This window comes from Eschrichtius robustus, chromosome 20 (genome assembly GCF_028021215.1).
Source record: "Eschrichtius robustus isolate mEscRob2 chromosome 20, mEscRob2.pri, whole genome shotgun sequence".
In the NCBI taxonomy this organism is placed as follows: Eukaryota; Metazoa; Chordata; class Mammalia; order Artiodactyla; family Eschrichtiidae; genus Eschrichtius; species Eschrichtius robustus.
Window position 1 is genome coordinate 27,886,873 of NC_090843.1, and position 18,584 is coordinate 27,905,456.

Below are 18,584 nucleotides of genomic sequence, written 5' to 3' on the forward strand. Positions count from 1 at the left end.
GAGGGACCTGGAAGATCATCAGACTGACCGTGCTAGTTATTTGCCTGTCTCTCAGCTCCAAATTCCTCCTTTCCCCTTTCTATTCTCTGTTCTGTGATGCTGGGGCTGGAACTCTATATGCTGCATTTCCTATCGCCTTTCTGGCGTCTTCAAGTCAGGTTCTGCCAGTGAAAGACATTGGTGGGAATCTGGAAGTTGGGAGGAAGGGAGAAGGGGCCCCTTTTCAGCTTCAGTACTTGTCAACTTTACTGTACCAGCAGGAAAAAGTAATTATGACTCTAGTTTTCAGCTTTTCCCACCAATATCAGGTTTGGCCTGCAAGGAATCACCCCCCTCACTGGAATACCACCCCATTGCAGTCTCCAGCTACGGAGCTGCACACCCCCCACCCTGCCGTGCTATCTTAGTATCTTCCACAGCTTCCTTGATATTTGAAGCATTTACTGGGCCACACACTTTTATAACTCCAAGAAACCATAAAGCTGTTTATTCTCAAGTACCAGCCAGAGGAAATCACTTCTTAGGAGTATGAGCAGCAGCTTGTAATGCTGTCACCTTAGAGGTTTAAGATATAGTCCTTCAGGGCCCACCTTCCAATTCCCAAATTCTTTGTGGCCTCTTCCTTTCTGCTCCCCAAGTTCTAAGGGTGAGAGCTGCTCTGGTTTTATTCCTGCCAAGTTGCCTTGGCTCTCCCTTTTTCTGCTTTCAGCTTTCAAACATCTGTGTACCCCAATTCCCCATGTTAAATTCCTATTGTTTGAGATAGCTGGCATGGTTTCTCTTTTCCTAACTGGACTCTGACTGACTCAGCAATCTTACCCTAATGTCATTTTTCAGGATGAGAAAACTGAGCTTCGGAGAGGAGAAATAACTTATTGTACATTACAACAAGGTAGAAACAGATGGTCTAGAACCCAGGTCTCCTGACTGGCAGTCCCCTGTCAATCAGAGATAAGACACTGTACTCATAACCAAGGAATCAGAACTGGAAGGCACCTCAGTGATCATATCATTTAATATAGAGATTGGCAGAACTTTTCTGTACAAAAACAAGCCTTGGGTGGGACTTGGCCTGTGGGTCTTCAGGCCACAGTTTTACAACCACAGTCTAGCAGTTTTTAAATGATACCATGCATCAGAATCACCTAGAGGACTTACTATAAACACAGGTTTCAGGGACCCACTCCCAGAGATTGTGATTCAGCAGGTCTGGGAGCCTGAGAATTTGCATTTCCAACAACTGGCCAGGTGGTGCTGATGCTGCTGGTCCAGGGACTACACTTGGGGAACCACCACTATGATTCAACTTCTTTATTTTATACATGAGGAGAATAATGCCAGATATATTGATTCAATGACCTACATGAGGTTATAAAGCCAGTAAGCGAGGAGACTGGTGCTTCAATCAAAATCTTTTTTGTTCTGAAAGTGTGTATGAAGTTCTAACCATATCTTAGGTGCTGTGTTAGGTTCTGGGTATTAAAAACATGAAAATGACATGAACTAGAAATGAGATAATAGCTGATATAGTGTCTATGACTGCTGGGAAGAATAAGAAGCATTGGGGGACACCTTCAAGATGGTGGAGGAGTAAGACATGGAGATCACCTTCCTCCCCACAAATACATCAAAACTACATCTACATGTGGAACAACTCCTACAGAACACCTACTGAATGCTGGCAGAAGACCTCAGACTTCCCAAAAACAAGAAACTCCACACGTACCTAGGTAGGGCAAAAGGAAGAACAGAGACAAAATAATAGGGATGGGACCTGCACCTCGGGGAAGGAGCTGTGAAGGAGGGAAAGTTTCCACACACTAGGAAGCCCCCTCACTGGTGGAGATGGGGAAATGGTGGGGGGGAATCCTCAGAGCCATGGAGGAGAGTGCAGCAACAGGGGTGCAGAGGGCAAAGTGGAGAGATTCCTGCACAGAGGATCAGTGCCGACCAGCAATCACCAGCCTGAGAGGCTTGTCTGCTCACCAGCCAGGACAGGTAAGGGCTGGGAACTGATGCTCGGGCTTCAGAGGTCAGATCCCAGGGAGAGGACTGGGGTTGGCTGTGTGAACACAGCCTGAAGGGAGCTAGTGCACCACAGCTAGCCAGGAGGGAGTCAGGGATAAACTCTGGAACTGCCTAAGAGGCAAGAGACAATTGTTTCAGGGTGCACAAAGAGAGGGGATACAGAGCACTGCCTAAACGAGATCCAGAGATGGAAGCGAGCCATGGCTATCAGTGTGGACCCCAGAGATGGGCATGAAAAGCTAAGGCTGCTGCTACAGCCAACAAGAAGCCTGTGTGCAACCACAGGTCAAAATCCACACCACCCTGCTGGGAGAATGTGCAGCCCACCACTACCAGGATCCCATGATCCAGGGACAATTTCCCCGGGAGAATACATGGCCCGCCTCAGGCTGTTGCAACGTCATATCAGCCTCAGCCGACGCAGGCTCACTCTGCATTGCATACCCCTCCCTCCCCCCCATCCTGAGTAAGCCAGAGCCCCATAATCAACCACTCCTTTAACCCCGTCCTGTCTGGGTGGGGAACAGACACCCTCAGATGACCTACGTGCAGAGGCAGAGCTACATCCAAAGCTGAACCACAGGAGCTGTGTGAACAAAGAAGAGAAAGGGAAATTTTCCCAGCAGCCTCAGGAGCAGCAGATTAAATATCCACAATCAACTTGATGTACACTGCATCACTGGAATAACTGAATACACAATGAATCATCCCAAAATTGAGGAAGTGGACTCTGGAAGCAACTGTAGACTTGGGGTCTGTTTTCTGCATCTAATTTGTCTCTGGTTTTATGTTTATCTTAGTTTAGTATTTAGAGCTTATTATCATTGGTAGATTTGTTTATTGATTCGGTTGCTCTCTTCCTTTTTTTATTTTTATATATATATATATTTTTCCTTTTTCTCTTTTTGTGAGTGTGTATGTGTAGGCTTCTTTGTGTGATTTTGTCTGTATAGCTTCACTTTTGCCATTGGCCCTAGGGTTCTGACTGTCCATTCTGATTTTTTTTTTTTTACAATAGTTTTTACCACTTGCTACCATTGGAGGATTTGTTTTTTAGTATCGTTGCTCTCTTCTTTTTTCTCTCTTTCTTATTTTTATTACTTTTCATTTTTTTATTTTGAATACTTTTTTTCTATTTTAATAACTTTATTTTATTTATTTTTTCTTTCTTTCTTTTTTTTTTTTCTCCCTTTTCTTCTGAGCTGTGTGGTTAACAGGGTCTTGATGCTCTGGCCGGGTGTCAGGCCTGAGGCTCTGAGGTGGGAGAGCCGAGTTCAGGACATTGGTCCACCAGAGACCTCCCAGCTCCACGTGATGGTGAAAATCTCCCAGAGATCTCCATCTCAATGCTAAGACCCAGCTCCACTCAACAACCAGCAAGCTACAGTGCTGGACACCCTAGGTCAAACAATTAGCAAGACAGGGGCACAACCCCATCCATTAGCAGAGAGGCTGCCTAAAATCATAATAAGGCCATAGACACCCCAAAACACACAACAGGACATGGTCCTGCCCACCAGAAAGACAAGATCCAGCTTCATCCACCAGAATACAGGCACCAGTCCCCTCCACCAGGAAGCCTATATAACCCACTGAATGAACCTTAGCCACTGGTAGCAGACACCAAAAACAGTGGGAACTACGAACCTGCAGCCTGCAAAATGGAGACACCAAACACAGTAAGTTAAGCAAAATGAGAAGACAGAGAAATACACAGGAGATGAAGGAGCAAGGTAAAAACCCACTAGACCAAACAAATGAAGAGGAAAAAGACAATCTACCTGAAAAAGAATTCAGAGTAATGATAATAAAGATAATCCAAATCTTGGAAATGGAGTGGAGAACATACAAGAAACATTGAACAAGGACCTAGAAGAACTAAACAGCAAACAAACAATGATGAACAACACACTAAATGAAACTAAAAATTCTCTAGAAGGAATCAATAGCAGCATAACTGAGGCAGAAGAACGGATAAGTGACCTGGAATATAAAATAGTGGAAAAAGCTACCACAGAGCAGAATAAAGAAAAAAGAATGAAACGAAATAAGGACAACCTCAGAGATGTCTGGACCAACATCAAACACACCAACATTCGAATTATAGGGGTCCCAGAAGAAGAAGAAAAAAAAAAAAAAAAGGGACTGAGAAAATATTTGAACACATTATAGTTGAAAACTTCCCTAATATGCATAAGGAAATAATCAAGTCCAGGAAGCACAGAGAGTCCCATACAGAATAAATCCAAGGAGAAACACACCAAGACACATATTAATCAAACTATCAAAAATTAAATACAAAGAACAAATATTAAAAGCAGCAAGGGAAAAGCAGCAATTAACATACAAGGGAATCCCCATAAGGTTAACAGTTGATCTTTCAGCAGAAAATCTGCAAGCCAGAAGGGAGTGGCAAGACATATTTAAAGTGATGAAAGGGGAAAACCTACAAGCAAAATTACTCTACCCAGCAAGGATCTCATTCAGATTCGAGGGAGAAATTAAAACCTTTACAGGCAAGCAAAAGCTAAGAGAATTCAGCACCACCAAACCAGCTTTACACCAAATGCTAAAGGAACTTCTCTAGGCAGGAAACACAAGAAAAGGAAAAGACCTACAATAACAAACCCAAAACAATTAAGAAAATGTTAATAGGAACATACATATTGATAATTACCTTAAATGTAAATGGATTAAATGCTCCAACCAAAAGACATAGACTGGCTGAATGGATACAAAAACAAGACCCGTATATATGCTGTCTACAAGCGACCCACTTCAGACCTAGGGACACATACAGCCTGAAAGTGAGGGGACGGAAAAAGTTATTCAATGAAAATGGAATCAAAAGAAAGCTGGAGTAGCAATTCTCATATCAGACAAAATAGACTTTAAAACAAAGACTATTACAAGAGACAAAGAAGTACACTACATAATGATCAAAGGATAAATCCAAGACGAATATATAACAATTTTAAATATTTATGAACCCAACTTAGGAACACCTCAATACATAAGGGAAATGCTAACAGCCATAAAAGGGGAAAACAACAGTAACAAAATAATAGTAGGGGACTTTAACACCCCACTTTCACCAAAGGACAGATCATCCAAAATGAAAATAATTAAGGAACACAAGCTTTAAATGATACATTAAACAAGACGGACTTAACTGATATTTATAGGACATTCCATCAAAAAACAGCAGATTACACTTTTATCTCAAGTGCCCATGTAACATTCTCCAGGATAGATCATATCTGGGGTCACAAATCAAGCCTTGGAAAATTTAAGAAAACTGAAATCATATCAAGTAACTTTTCTGACCACAACACTGAGACTAGATATCAATTACAGGGAAAAATCTGTAAAAAATACAAACACAGGGAAGTTAAACAATACACTACTAAATGACCAAGAGATCACTTGTGAAATCAAAGAGGAAATCAAAAAATACATAGAAACGAATGACAATGAAAACACGATGACCCAAAACCTATGGGATGCAGCAAAAGCAGTTCTAAGAGGAAAGTTTACAGCAATACAATCCTACCTCAGAACACAAGAAACATCTAAAATAAACAACCTAACCTTACATCTAAAGCAATTAGAGAAAGAAGAACAAAAACACCCCAAAGTTAGCAGAATGAAAGAAATCATAAATATCAGATCAGAAAAAAATGAAAAGGAAATGAAGGAAACAATAACAAAGATCAATAAAACTAAAGGCTGAGTCTTTGAGAAGATAAACAAAATTGAAAAACCATTAGCCAGACTCATCAAGAAAAAAAAGGAGAAGACTCAAATCAATAGAATTAGAAATGGAAAAGGAGAAGTAACAACTGACACTGCAGAAATACAAAGGAACATGAGCGATTACTACAAGCAACTATATGCCAATAAAATGGACAACCTGGAAGAAATGGACAGATTCTTAGAAATGCACAACCTTCTGAGACTGAACCAGGAAGAAATAGAAAATAAAAATAGACCAATCACAAGCACTGAAATTGAAACTGTGATTAAAAATCTTCCAGCAAACAAAAGCCCAGGTCTGGATGGCTTCACAGGAGAATTCTATCAAACATTTAGAGAAGAGCTAACACCTATCCTTCTCAAACTCTTCCAAAATATTGCAGAGGGAGGAACACTCACAAAATCATTCTACGAGGCCACCATCACCCTGATACCAAAACCACATAAAGATGTCACAAAAAAAGAAAACTACAGGCCAATATCACTGATATTGCAAATGTCACTGATAGAAGCCAAAATCATCAACAAAATACTAGCAAATAAAATCCACCAGCACATTAAAAGGATCATACACCACGATCAAGTGGGGTTTAGGCCAGAAATGCAAGGATTCTTCAATATACGCAAATCAATCAATGTGATAAACCATATTAACAAATAGAAGGAGAAAAACCATATGATAATCTCAATAAATGCAGAAAAAGCTTTTGACAAAATTCAACACTCATTTATGATAAAAACCCTCCAGAAAGTAGGCACAGAGGGAACATACCTCAACATAATAAAGGCCATATATGACAAACCCACAGCCAACATCTTCCTCAATGGTGAAAAACTGAAACCATTTCCACTAGGATCAGGAACAAGACAAGACTGCCCACTCTCACCACTATTATTCAACGTGGTTTTGGAAGTTTTAGCCACAGCAATCAGAGAAGAAAAAGAAATAAAAGGAATCCAAATCAGAAAAGGATATGTAAAACTGTCACTGTTTGCAGATGACATGATAGTATTCATAGAGAATCCTAAACATGCTACCAGAAAACTACTAGAGCTAATCAATGAATTTGGTAAAGCAACAGGATACAAAATCAATGCACAGAAATCTCTTGTATTCCTATACTCTAATGAAGAAAAATCTGAAAAAGAAATTAAGGAAACACTTCCATTTAACACTACAACAGAAAGAATAAAATACCTAGGAATAAACCTACCTAAGGAGGCAAAAGACCTGTATGCAGAAAACTATAAGACACTGATCAAAGAAATTAAAGATGATACAAACAGATGGAGAGTTATACCATGTTCTTGGATTGGAATAATCAACATTGTGAAAATGACTATAATACCCAAAGCAATCTACAGATTCAATGCAATCCCTATCAAACTACCAATCGCATTTTTCACAGAAGTAAAACAAAAACTTTCACAATTTGTATGGAAACACAAAAGACCCTTAAGATCCAAAGCAATCTTGTGAAAGAAAAACGGGGCTGGAGGAATCAGGCTCCCTGACTTCAGACTATACTACAAAGCTACAATAATCAAAACAGTATGGTAGGAAGGAGCTTCAAGATAGTGGAAGAGTAAGACATGGAGATCACCTTCCTCCCCACAAATACATCAGAAATACATCTACATGTGGAACAACTCTTGCAGAACACCTACTGAACGCTGGCAGAAGACCTCAGACCCCCCAAAAGGCAAGAAACTCCCCCACGTACCTGGGTAGGGCAAAAGAAGAAAGAAAAAACAGAGACAAATGAATAGGGACGGGACCTGCACCAGTGGAAGGGAGCTGTGAAGGAAGAAAGGATTCCAAACACTAGGAAGCCACTTCGCTGGCAGAGACTGCCGGTGGCGGAGGGGTGGAGCTTCAGAGCCATGGAGGAGAATGCAGCAATGGTGGTGCAGAGGGCAAAGTGGAGAGATTGCCGCACAGAGGATCGGTGCCGACCAGCACTCACCAGACTGAGAGGCTTGTCTGCTCACCAGCCAGGGCAGGTGGGGGCTGGGAACTGAGCCTCAGGCTTCGCAGGTCAGATCCCAGGGAGAGGACTGGGGTTGGCTGCGTGAACACAACCTGAAGGGGGCTGGTGCACCACACCTAGCCGGGAGGGAGTCTGGGGAAAAGTCTGGAGCTACCGAAGATAAAAGAGACTTGTTGTTGCCTCTTTGTTTCCTGGTGTGCGAGGAGAGCACCCCTTAAAGGAGCTCCAGAGATGGGCGTGAGCAGCGGCTATCAGCGCAGACCCCAGAGACCGGCATAAGACGCTAAGGCTGCTGCTGTGGCCATCAAGAAGCCTGTGAGAAAGCACAGGTCACTATCCACACCTCCCCTCCTGGGAGCCTGTGCAGCCTGCCACTGCCAGGGTCCCGTGATCCACGGATAACTTCCCCGGGAGAACACACGGCACACCTCAGGCTGGTGCAATGTTATGCCAACCTCTGCCACTGAAGGTTCACCCCGCATCTGTACCCCTCCCTCCCCACGGCCTGAGTAAGCCAGAGCCCCCGAATCAGCTCATCCTTTAACCCCGTCCTGTATGAGCAAGGAACAGATGCCCTAAGGCAACCTACACACAGAGGTGAAACCAAATCCAAAGCTGAACCCCAGGAGCTGTGTGAACAAAGAAGAGAAAGGGAAATTTCTCCCAGCAGCCTCAGGAGCAGAGGACTAAATCTCCACAATCAACTTGATGTACCCTGCATCTGTGGAATACCTGAATAGACAACGAATCATCCCAAATTGAGGAGGATACGATATATATATTTTTTCCCCTTTTTCTCTTTTTGTGAGTGTGTATGTGTGTGATTTTGTCTGTATAGCTTAGCTTTTACCATTTGTCCTAGGGTTCTATCTCTTCGTTTTTTTTTTTTTTTGTTTTTTTTTTTATTACTTAAAAAGAATATTTTTTTTCTTAATAATTATTTTTTATTTTAAAAACTATTTTATTGGGGCTTCCCTGGTGGCGCAGTGGTTGAGAGTCTGCCTGCCAATGCAGGGGACACAGGTTTGAGCCCTGGTCTGGGAAGATCCCACATGCTGCATAGCAACTGGGCCCGTGAGCCACAATTACTGAGCCTGCACATCTGGAGCCTGTGCTCCACAACAAGAGAGGCTGTGATAGTGAGAGGCCCGCCCACCGCGATGATGGGTGGCCTCCACTTGCCGCAACTAGAGAAAGCCCTCACACAGAAACGAAGACCCAACACAGCCAGTAATTAATTAATTAATTAATTATTTTTTAAAAAATTTTTTTATTTTATTTTACTTTATTTTATTTTATTTTATCTTCTTTCTTTCTTTCTTTCTTTTCTCCTTTTTATTCTGAGCTGTGTGGAGGACAGGCTCTTGGTGCTCCAGCCAGGCATCAGGGCTGTGCCACTGAGGTGGAAGAGCCAAGTTCAGGACACTGGTCCACAAGAGACCTCCCAGCTCCATGTAATACCAATGGTGAAAATCTCCCAGAGATCTCCATCTCAACGCCAAGACCCAGCTCCACTCAACGCCCAGCAAGCTACAGTGCAGGATACCCTATGCCAAACAACTAGCAAGACAGGAACACAACCCCATCCATTAGCAGAGAGGTTGCCTAAAATCATAGTAAGAGCACAGACACCCCAAAACACACCACCAGACGTGGACCTGCCCACCAGAAAGACAAGATCCAGCCTCATCCACCAGAACACAGGCACTAGTCCCCTCCACCAGGAAGCCTACACAACCCACTGAACCAACCTTAGCCACTGGGGACAGACACCCAAAACAATGGAAACTACGAACCTACAGCCTGCAAAAAGGAGACCCCAAACACAGAAAGTTAATTAAAAGGAGAAGACAGAGAAACACACAGCAGATGAAGGAGCAAGGCAAAATCCCACCAGACCTAGTAAAGTTCCTTTAGAATTTGTTGTAGAGCTGGTTTGGTGGTGCTGAATTCTCTTAGCTTTTGCTTCTCTGTAAAGGTTTTAATTTCTCTGTTGAATCTGAATGTGATCCTTTTGGGTAGAGTAAACTTGGTTGTAGGCTTTTCCCTTTCATCACTTTAAATATGTCCTGCCACTCCCTTCTGGCTTTCAGAGTTTCTGCTGAATGGTCAGCTGTTAACCTTATGGGGATTCCCTTGTATGCTATTTGTTGCTTTTCCCTTGCAGTTGATTTCTAGTCTCACATTATTGTGATCCAAAACAATGTTTGACATGATTTCAATTTTCTTGAATTTACTTAAACTTATTTTGTCACCCAGCATGTGATCTATCCTGGAGACTGTTCCATGTGCACTTGAAAAGAATGTGTATTCTGCTGCTTTGGATGGAATGTTCTATACACATCTACTAAGTTCATTTGGTCTAATGTGTCATTTAAGGTCAGTGTTTCCCTAATGATTTTCTATCTCGATGGTCTGTCCATTGATGTAAGTCAAGTGTTAAAGTCCCCAATATTATTGTGTTACTGCCAATTTCTCACTTTATGTCTGTTAATATTTGCTTTATGTATTTAGACGCTTCTATGTTGGAACCATATATATTTCTAATTGTTTCATCTTCTTCTTGGAGTGATCCCTTGATCATTATGCCTATATAATGTAGAAAATCATTATTTACTACATTTACCATATATTTGCCTTTACCAATGAGAGTATTAGTAGACATTTCAGATGCAAGACTTTGCACCAGGAAGAAGTCTGGGGTTGGCTACTTTGTTCTTGGTTTACCCTGTAAACAGCACAGCTAACAGTAACCTCACACTAAGTATATGTTTAAAACAACTCATTCCAATGCCTCCAGAATTTAACTCACAGAATGCTTTACATACCGCAGAAGCTTCCATCCACTGCTTTTCCTTCAGACATATATGTGCTCATCCATCTGCCCCACCCCTGCTCCACCATCCTGGCTTAGGTTTCCTTTCATCACTTTAAATATATTGTGCCGCTCCCTTCTGACCTGCAGAAAAGTCAGCTGATAGCCTTATGGGTGTGCCCTTGTATGTAACTTGTTGCTTTTCCCTTGCCACTTTTATTATTCTCTCTTTATCTTTAATTTTTGCCATTTTAATTACAATGTGTCTTGATGTAGTCCCCTTTGAGTTGATCTTGTTTGGGACTCTCTGTGCTTCCTGGACCTTGATGTCTCTTTCCTTTCCCAGGTTAGGGAAATTTTCAGCTCTTATGTCTTCAAATATGTTCTCTGTCCCTTTCTCTCTCTCTTTTCCTTCTGAGATTCCTATAATGTGAATGTCAGTACACTTGATGTTGTTTCCAAGGTCTTTTAAATTGACCTCATTTATTTTTATTCTTTTTTCTCTTTTTGTTCAGCTTCAGTGATTTCCACTTCTCTGTCTTCCAATGCACTGAATTTTTCCACTGTATCATCTAATCTACTGTTGGTTCCTTCTAGTGTACTTTTTACTTCAGATATTGTATGTTTCAGCTCTGTCTGGTTCTTCTTTACACTTTTTTTTTTTAATTATTTTATTTATTTATTTATTTTTGGCTGTGTTGGGTCTTTGTTTCTGTGCTAGGGCTTTCTCTAGTTGCGGCGAGCAGGGGCCACTCTTCATCGCGATGCACGGGCCTCTCACTGTCACGGCCTCTCTTGTTGCGAAGCACAGGCTCCAGACGCGCAGGCTCAGTAGTTGTGGCTCACGGGCCCAGTTGCTCCGCAGCATGTGGGATCTTCCCAGGCCAGGGCTCGAACCCGTGTCCCCTGCATTGGCAGGCGGACTCTCAACCACTGCACCACCAGGGAAGCCCCCTTCTTTACACTTTTTAACTCTTTGTTAAAATGTTTAACTTCTCACTCTGTTTATCCAATCTTCTCTCAAGTTCTTTGAACAGCTTCTTGATCATTACTTTGAACTCTTTATTAGGTAGATTGTTTATCGCCACTTCACTTAGTTTTTCTGTGGTTTTATATTGTTCTTTCATTTGGAACATATTCCTCTGTTGCCTAATTTTTCTTAATTTGCTCTTTTTATTTCTATGCATTTGGAAGGTCATTTACATTTCTCAGTTGTGGAGAAGTGGCTTTTTTGTGGGACATGTCCTAGGTATCCCAGCAGCACACTCACCTCTGGTCAACAGAGCCATATACTCTAGTGTGCCCCTATATGGCCTAAGTGTGTTGGTTGCCAGCCCTGCCTTGTGACGAGGCTACCAGTCACTGGTGGGCAGGGCTGGGTCACAAAGTGGCTGGTTTCAAAGCTCCAGCAGTTCCTGGGGCTAGTGGGTGGATCCAGGTCCCAGGATCTCTGGCTGCAGGGCCCAGGGGGTCTCAGAGTTGTTGTCTGTCCACTGGTTGGTGAGGCTGGTCCCGGAGCTAATTATGCTGGGTCCTGGGCCCTCTGGTGTAAAGGCTGGGTTCTGGAATGGCTGTGGGCTCAGGGGATTTTAAGGCAGCCACGCTGTTGGTGGGTGAGGCCAGTGCCAGCACTAATAAGCTACAGAGAGGACTCCAAAATAGTGCTTGCCAGAATCAGTGTAACTGTGGTAGAACGAGATCCCCAAAATGACTGCCACCAGTGTCTATATTCCCAGGGTGAGCTCCAGTTACCCTCTGTCTCTCCAGGAGATTCTCCAAGATCAGCAAGTGGGTCTGACCCAGAATCCTTTCAAATTACTGCTTCTTTCCTGGGTCCTGGAGTGTGTGAGATTTTGTGTGGGCCTTTTAAGAGTGGAGTCTCTATTTCCCACAGCCCTCTGACTCTCCCAAAAGTAAGCCCTGATGGCTTTCAGAGCCAAACATTCTGGGGGCTCATCTTCATGGTGCAGAACCCCCAGGCTGGGGAGCCCAGTGTGGGGCTTGGATCCCATGCTCCTTGCAACTATAAGTATCCTCCCATTTGTGGATGGCCCACCTGGGTGTATGGGTCTCGACTATACTGCTTCTCTGCCCCTTCTACCTGTCTTGTTGTGGTTCCTTCTTTACACCTTTAGTTGTATATCTTTTATGCTAGTCTTCTGGTCTTTTTCATCAATAGCTGCACTGTAAATATGTGTAATTTTGTCATGCACATGGCCATTTGACTCATAGCTGGCTTTTTAAAATTTACATTTGATTGTGTCACTCCAGGCTTAAAAATGTCTTATAATCACTCTATTTAAAAAAGAAAACAAAACAAAACAAAAACTATGTCTAAGCTCTTGAACATGGAACACAAAGAATTTAACAGCATGGCCCCTGATGACCTTGCTGGTCTCCTCATTCATCACATCTTATTGTGTACCCTGCCTTTTAGAGACTCAGAGGTACCCAGCACTCCCCAAACCCACAGTGAATTTTCACTCCTCTTTGCCAGTGTTGTTTATCCTGATAATCCTCACATTCTTCTCCTTATCCACTTTGGATAATCCTGAAGATTGTCAAGACCCAAGACTTCCTTCCTTCCTTCTCCTCTGTACTGAGAAATATGACTCTTGAAGAATTCTTTGGGCTGCAAGTAACAGAAAGCCTGACTCAAAGTGGCTCCAACAACAAGATATTTTTTTATCTCAAGAAAAAAAATGCTGAGGCAGTTCCATGGTTAATTCAATACTCAAGTGGCCCATACAAGATCTTGGTTCTTTCCAACTTTCTGTTCTGCCATCTTTAGTGTGGCTTTTGTTCCCAAGTTTTTTCAGTGGACTCCCCTCACAAATGATGGAGAGAACTATTCATCATATTTTCATATCTGTGTTAATGTATTAGTCAGGGTGTTCCAGAGAAACAGAACCAATAGAATGTGTGTGTGTGTGTGTGTGTGTGTTGGTCTACAGAGAGAGAAAGTTATTTTAAGGAATTGGCTCACATGATTATGGAGACTGACAAATCTGAAATTTTCAAGGTAGGCCAGCAGCCTGGAGGCCCAGTTGATGTTGTAGCTGAAGGCTGAAAACTTCTGGACACACAAGTTCCCTCAGGCTTTTTCTCTTAAGGCCCACAACTGATTGGATAAGGCCCACCGACATTATGGAGAATAATCTGCTTTACTCAGAGTCTACCAGTATAAATGCTAATCTCATTTAAAAAATATCTTCACAGAAACATCTAGAATAATGTTTGATCAAATATCTGGGTACTGTGGGTCAGCCAAGTTGACACATAAAAGTAGACATCATGACGTCTAAATCAATCACTGTCAAAAAAAGAGGCTGAAATCACCATGGTATAGATATTAGCCAAGAGTAACCTTCTGGGGCTGGGACGGTCTCCTTCCCTGAGCACATGACTAAGTGGAGGTAAACACCCAAATACAATTGGTGCTCTGTCTGTAAGGCAGATGGTGATTATGGGTGATGCTGGATGAAGATACAGATTTAAGCAAGTAAACAACAAAATCTGTTAAACACCAGGCAGGCTGAATCCCAACGCTTTATGGCCTCCTTTATATGTCTTATAAACCCTATTAGAGCCCTTATACTAAGTCAGGGGTTTATGGCTTTATTTCCTCTTTAGACTGTGAGTTTATCCTTGTATAAGAACTATGTATCAGTTAGCTCTTTATCAACAGTCCCACACATGTGCTCAGTATCAGGTGGCTACTCCTTAAGTACAATTGAACTGACCAAAGTGGGCTATTCTGATGCTAAATCAACCTTGTGTTTGCCATTGCTGTAGAAATCATGTATTCTTTATCTACTACAAGCTTTGTTAAGGTAACAGATTCACAACTATTACGTCAACTGATAATTATTTCTGGACACTCTAGTAAAAGCTCATGGGACAACAAAACTTGTCCAAATAATCTAATCATAAGAGATTCTCTTCTCTTTTACACATCAATAATCTGAAAAAAATCCCAGGGCAAAGTAAAGAACATTCTTAACCTTATATTTAGTAATGATAATGAGAGAAAAAGGGACCATTGGCCTAAGCACCAATTCAGATAAAGTGGGTCATCTGGAGTCTGTCAGATGTTAGAGCCTAAGGTCCAATTACTTAATTCACAAATTCTCATGACTCTTATCTTTTTAAAGAGATTTGAAATTCCCAAAATTTTTCGAAGTGAGATCATCAGATACCAGTCTTCTTTACCAAGAAGCCAAAGAATTTTGGGACTGTTAAATCTAGAGAATGATGAAGTTTCCTCTCCAGTGGTCACTGTATGGAGACACTTTGAGCTTACAAATTCAAGGAACTTTACTAAGCACCTTCCATGTTCTAGCATCATGAGAGACCCTCACTTGCACGATTACATTTTTCAATTTACAGTTCTCTTCCTTTCTCAAACAGAGAAGTATCAAATATCCAGTTATGTTGTTATGATAAAATAATGATAGTAATGCCAACAACATTACAGGTACTGACTCACACGATGCACCAGACACTTTACCTACATTATGTAATTTAATCCTCGCAAAACTTTGTGAGGATCATTTGGTCCTTATCTTCATTGTAACAGATGAAGAACCTGGGGGAATGAGAGTTGGTAGGCGACTTGCTGACAGTTCTACCAGAAGGAAACCATAGAGTCCAGACTCAGCTCCAGGTCTGTCCAACTCCAGAGTTCATGCTCATAACTCCACACCTTACTGGTTCCCATATAGATGGTTTTATACATATTACCTCATTTAAAACTTGAAATGAGTGAAACTTAAATTCTTTTAAATCAACACATAAAGGAAAGATAAAACTTCTTTCCTGTGGTTGTCTTAGAAGCAACAACAAACTCAAAATAGGTACTTAAGTACATGTAAAGGAAGAATGTGTCAACAGAGAGGAAAAAGTCAAACAACTGTGGGGCAGAAAAGCAAAATTTTCCAGAATGTATCCAGTATTATCCATGAGCATTTCAGTCACTATGGAGAATATTACTAGTTTAGCAAGATTTATAATCTGGCAGAATGCCCTTTGTTGCTCTAATTTAATAATCACAAAGCATAAAAATATTATTATAAATGTAATTTCTGGGATGTCTTGAATATGAGAAGAAGATTCCTCAGAAAAAAATACACAAGCCTTCTATCAATTGGAAAGGGATGCCCCCAACTGTAATTATAAAATGTCATATGTCTATATCATGCCATATGAACACATCTGTGTCAATTAAATTATTATAAGAATATTATTAGAAACTTGATCATTTCTGGGTGAATTAATCAAGCCCAGTTTCTATGCCCACTGGGCCAAGAAATAAATGTACCATAGTAAATTTATCAAGTTAATAATACCAATTTATGTAACTATTCGGCAGTCAACTGGCTTTTCCCTGGGTCATTCACTCTCCCTCACCATGCCTGCTTTCCTCTTATTGCAAAGCTTCAAAGGTACATATTTATGTCCCACAATACAAATGAGAAAAGTGATGCTCAGAGTTTAGCAACTTGCTTAGCTCTGCACAGCTGATATAATGAACTATACAGAAGAACAGGAAAAGAAGACATAGCATCCAAGAATGAACCAGGTGACCTGAGGGCACCACTCTTCCCACCTGCCACTACTACAAAGACCTCAACTGACACTTGACCTCTGTTTTCAGTGCCTAATTTTGACTCCTTTTGAGAGCTTTATCTCTTACCCTCTCACATATAAGCAGTTAAAAATACTTCGAAATATCTCACCTGCCTTCCCTTCCATCCTTCTCTTTAACATTCATGCTCTTTCTCTTGCCTCTTTCCCTACAGTCTTGAAGCAGCGGAAGACTGAGGACTATAATTAGGATAAGAGTAGTGGGGGAAGACAACGACACTCCACCTTGCCTCAAAACTAAAGTTATGGTATGTTTCTGGCTTTAACATGTCTTCAGTTCTCTCCTCCCATGCTGAAAGCATCCACTTTACCTATGATTTTTTACCTGGTATTTGGCCCAATCTGCTAAGTCCTGACCGTGAATGCTACTGAAGTGACATCAGAGACAGCATGCATCCCAGCAAGCCTCATTGCTAGTTTCCAGACTTCCTGTTTCATTAACATTAAAAAATCGCTCTTTCTCAACCAAATTTTAGCATACAGAACCTCAAACCCGACTCTTGCATTGCCCTCTCCCTGACACAGCCACCTGTAGATGGAAGGACCTTAAGATGTAAGCTCAGATGGAAAAACGTAGTCTTGGTTAAATTACCACTCACTTAATAAACTTTCTCTTGATGGAGGATTCATCTAACACATAAGTCAGACTATGATGCTTTTTGCAATACATTCCATGCCATGTAGCAAATGCAAAATTCTGGAAATAATACTACATTTCACTCAAATTATTTTCTTAAGAATAAAGTAATAAATGTGCATTTACCTGGGACAAAGCTTCCCTGGACCACCTCCTTGTATGCCCACCAGCCTTCATGGATTTTTGGTGAATTCTGTTGAGCTAAAGCAAAAACAAAAGAGAAAACAGACTAAGATGAAAGCAGAGAAGTACTGTGTCCATGTTGTCCAAGAAAGAAGACTGACTATACATAAAATAATTCTTTTCTACCCATAAGTCATACTACAAAATGTAACAGCAGCCTACCACCTCGTTATTTTCAAATTGATTATTAACCTGTAAATATACTGCCATAAAGTTTTATAAAAACCACTCAGGATATTTCTACTGATGAGAAATAGTAAGTATGTATTTAAGCCTATATGAATTGCCCTGTCACTTGTCTCTAGCTCTGCCTCACCTCTTTTCTTTACCTCTCCCTACACACACATACACACACACATCCATATAAGGAAGACATATCAGTCTGACTGAAGCATCAATTCAAGAAACATCATTTAAAAGGAAGAAGGAAAAAGAAGCCCCTGGATAGTTGAGTATTGCAACTGACAAAAGTATCACTGAAAGCCTCTGTTCCATCAAGAGAGTTGCAAAACTTTTTGCTCTCTCTTCATCTCCAATCACTGTTTCTTCAGCTACCCCATCCATTCAGATGTGGAATTATTTAAGATTTTAGCAGGCAGCAAGACAATTAGACCATCTGAATCAAGTCTATTATAATGATGGAACTGTAGAGTTTTCATTAGCTTTCTTTAACATGCATTGTGAATGATCCAGATTCACCCTGCAAAAATCAGTCAGCCTAAGCAGGGCCCACTTGATGCCCATCAATTACAAAATATAGGCTAGAACTGAATATAGGCTAGAATTGAAGAAAATAAAGGCATTTTACATAATATGTTTTCAAATTCCCAGTCTGCCTACCTACTGCTTGGCAATTTGGAAAGACAGGGCAGCACATTTAAAAGACACCTCATTTAAAGTTCTGCTGTACTATTACGGTAGTTTATCTGAGCTAGAGCACCAAGAGAAGTACTGCATTTCCATTTTAACGTCTCCCAGCCAGATCCTCAATAATCATCTTGTTGTTGTTTACATCTGATTTCCAGTAGGTGGAGAGCTGACTGAGAATTTCTCAGAGCAAACGGGTGAAGAGAAAGCAGCCTTAGTTTCCACTGTGTTCTCTGCTTCTCTTTGCCTATGGATTTGGATTTCCTTACTTGATGTGCAACCAGCCCCTGGTAAAAATCCAGCTGTCTAGTCAAAAAAATTTTGTTGACAATAAATGCTGTCATCACTGTCAGATGAGGAAATACACATAGCAAAGGCCTTTCTTTTGATAGTAAGGAAAACCTATTTCAATTTTATACTCCTTTTTGTTGTTGTGGCAGTTCCAACCACAGAAGACAGATATAACCTAGAATCACCTTACACACTGGGCCAGACCCAAGCAAGCTGACATCAAAATTTGCATTGGGAAATAAAGAAAGAAAAAAATGGTGGTGGAGCAGCCTATATTACTTTCACTCAAAAGACTCAGAATGAGATCATGGTTAAAAGGCTCAAAGGTAGCTGAAGTTGAAAATCAACAGAAGGAAAGTGACTAACATGG

The 18,584-nt window shown here is 41.2% G+C and overlaps 1 protein-coding gene across 1 annotated transcript in view; it reads right to left on the reverse strand.

Annotated features, from left to right (window-relative positions):
- CA10 (carbonic anhydrase 10) overlaps positions 1–18,584 on the reverse strand; it is a 581,255-nt gene that overhangs the window by 448,580 nt on the left and 114,091 nt on the right. The window contains exon 2 of the mRNA XM_068530438.1: positions 17,000–17,074. Within this exon, the coding sequence (XP_068386539.1) occupies positions 17,000–17,074 (75 nt within the window). The remainder of the gene's footprint in view (positions 1–16,999; positions 17,075–18,584) is intronic.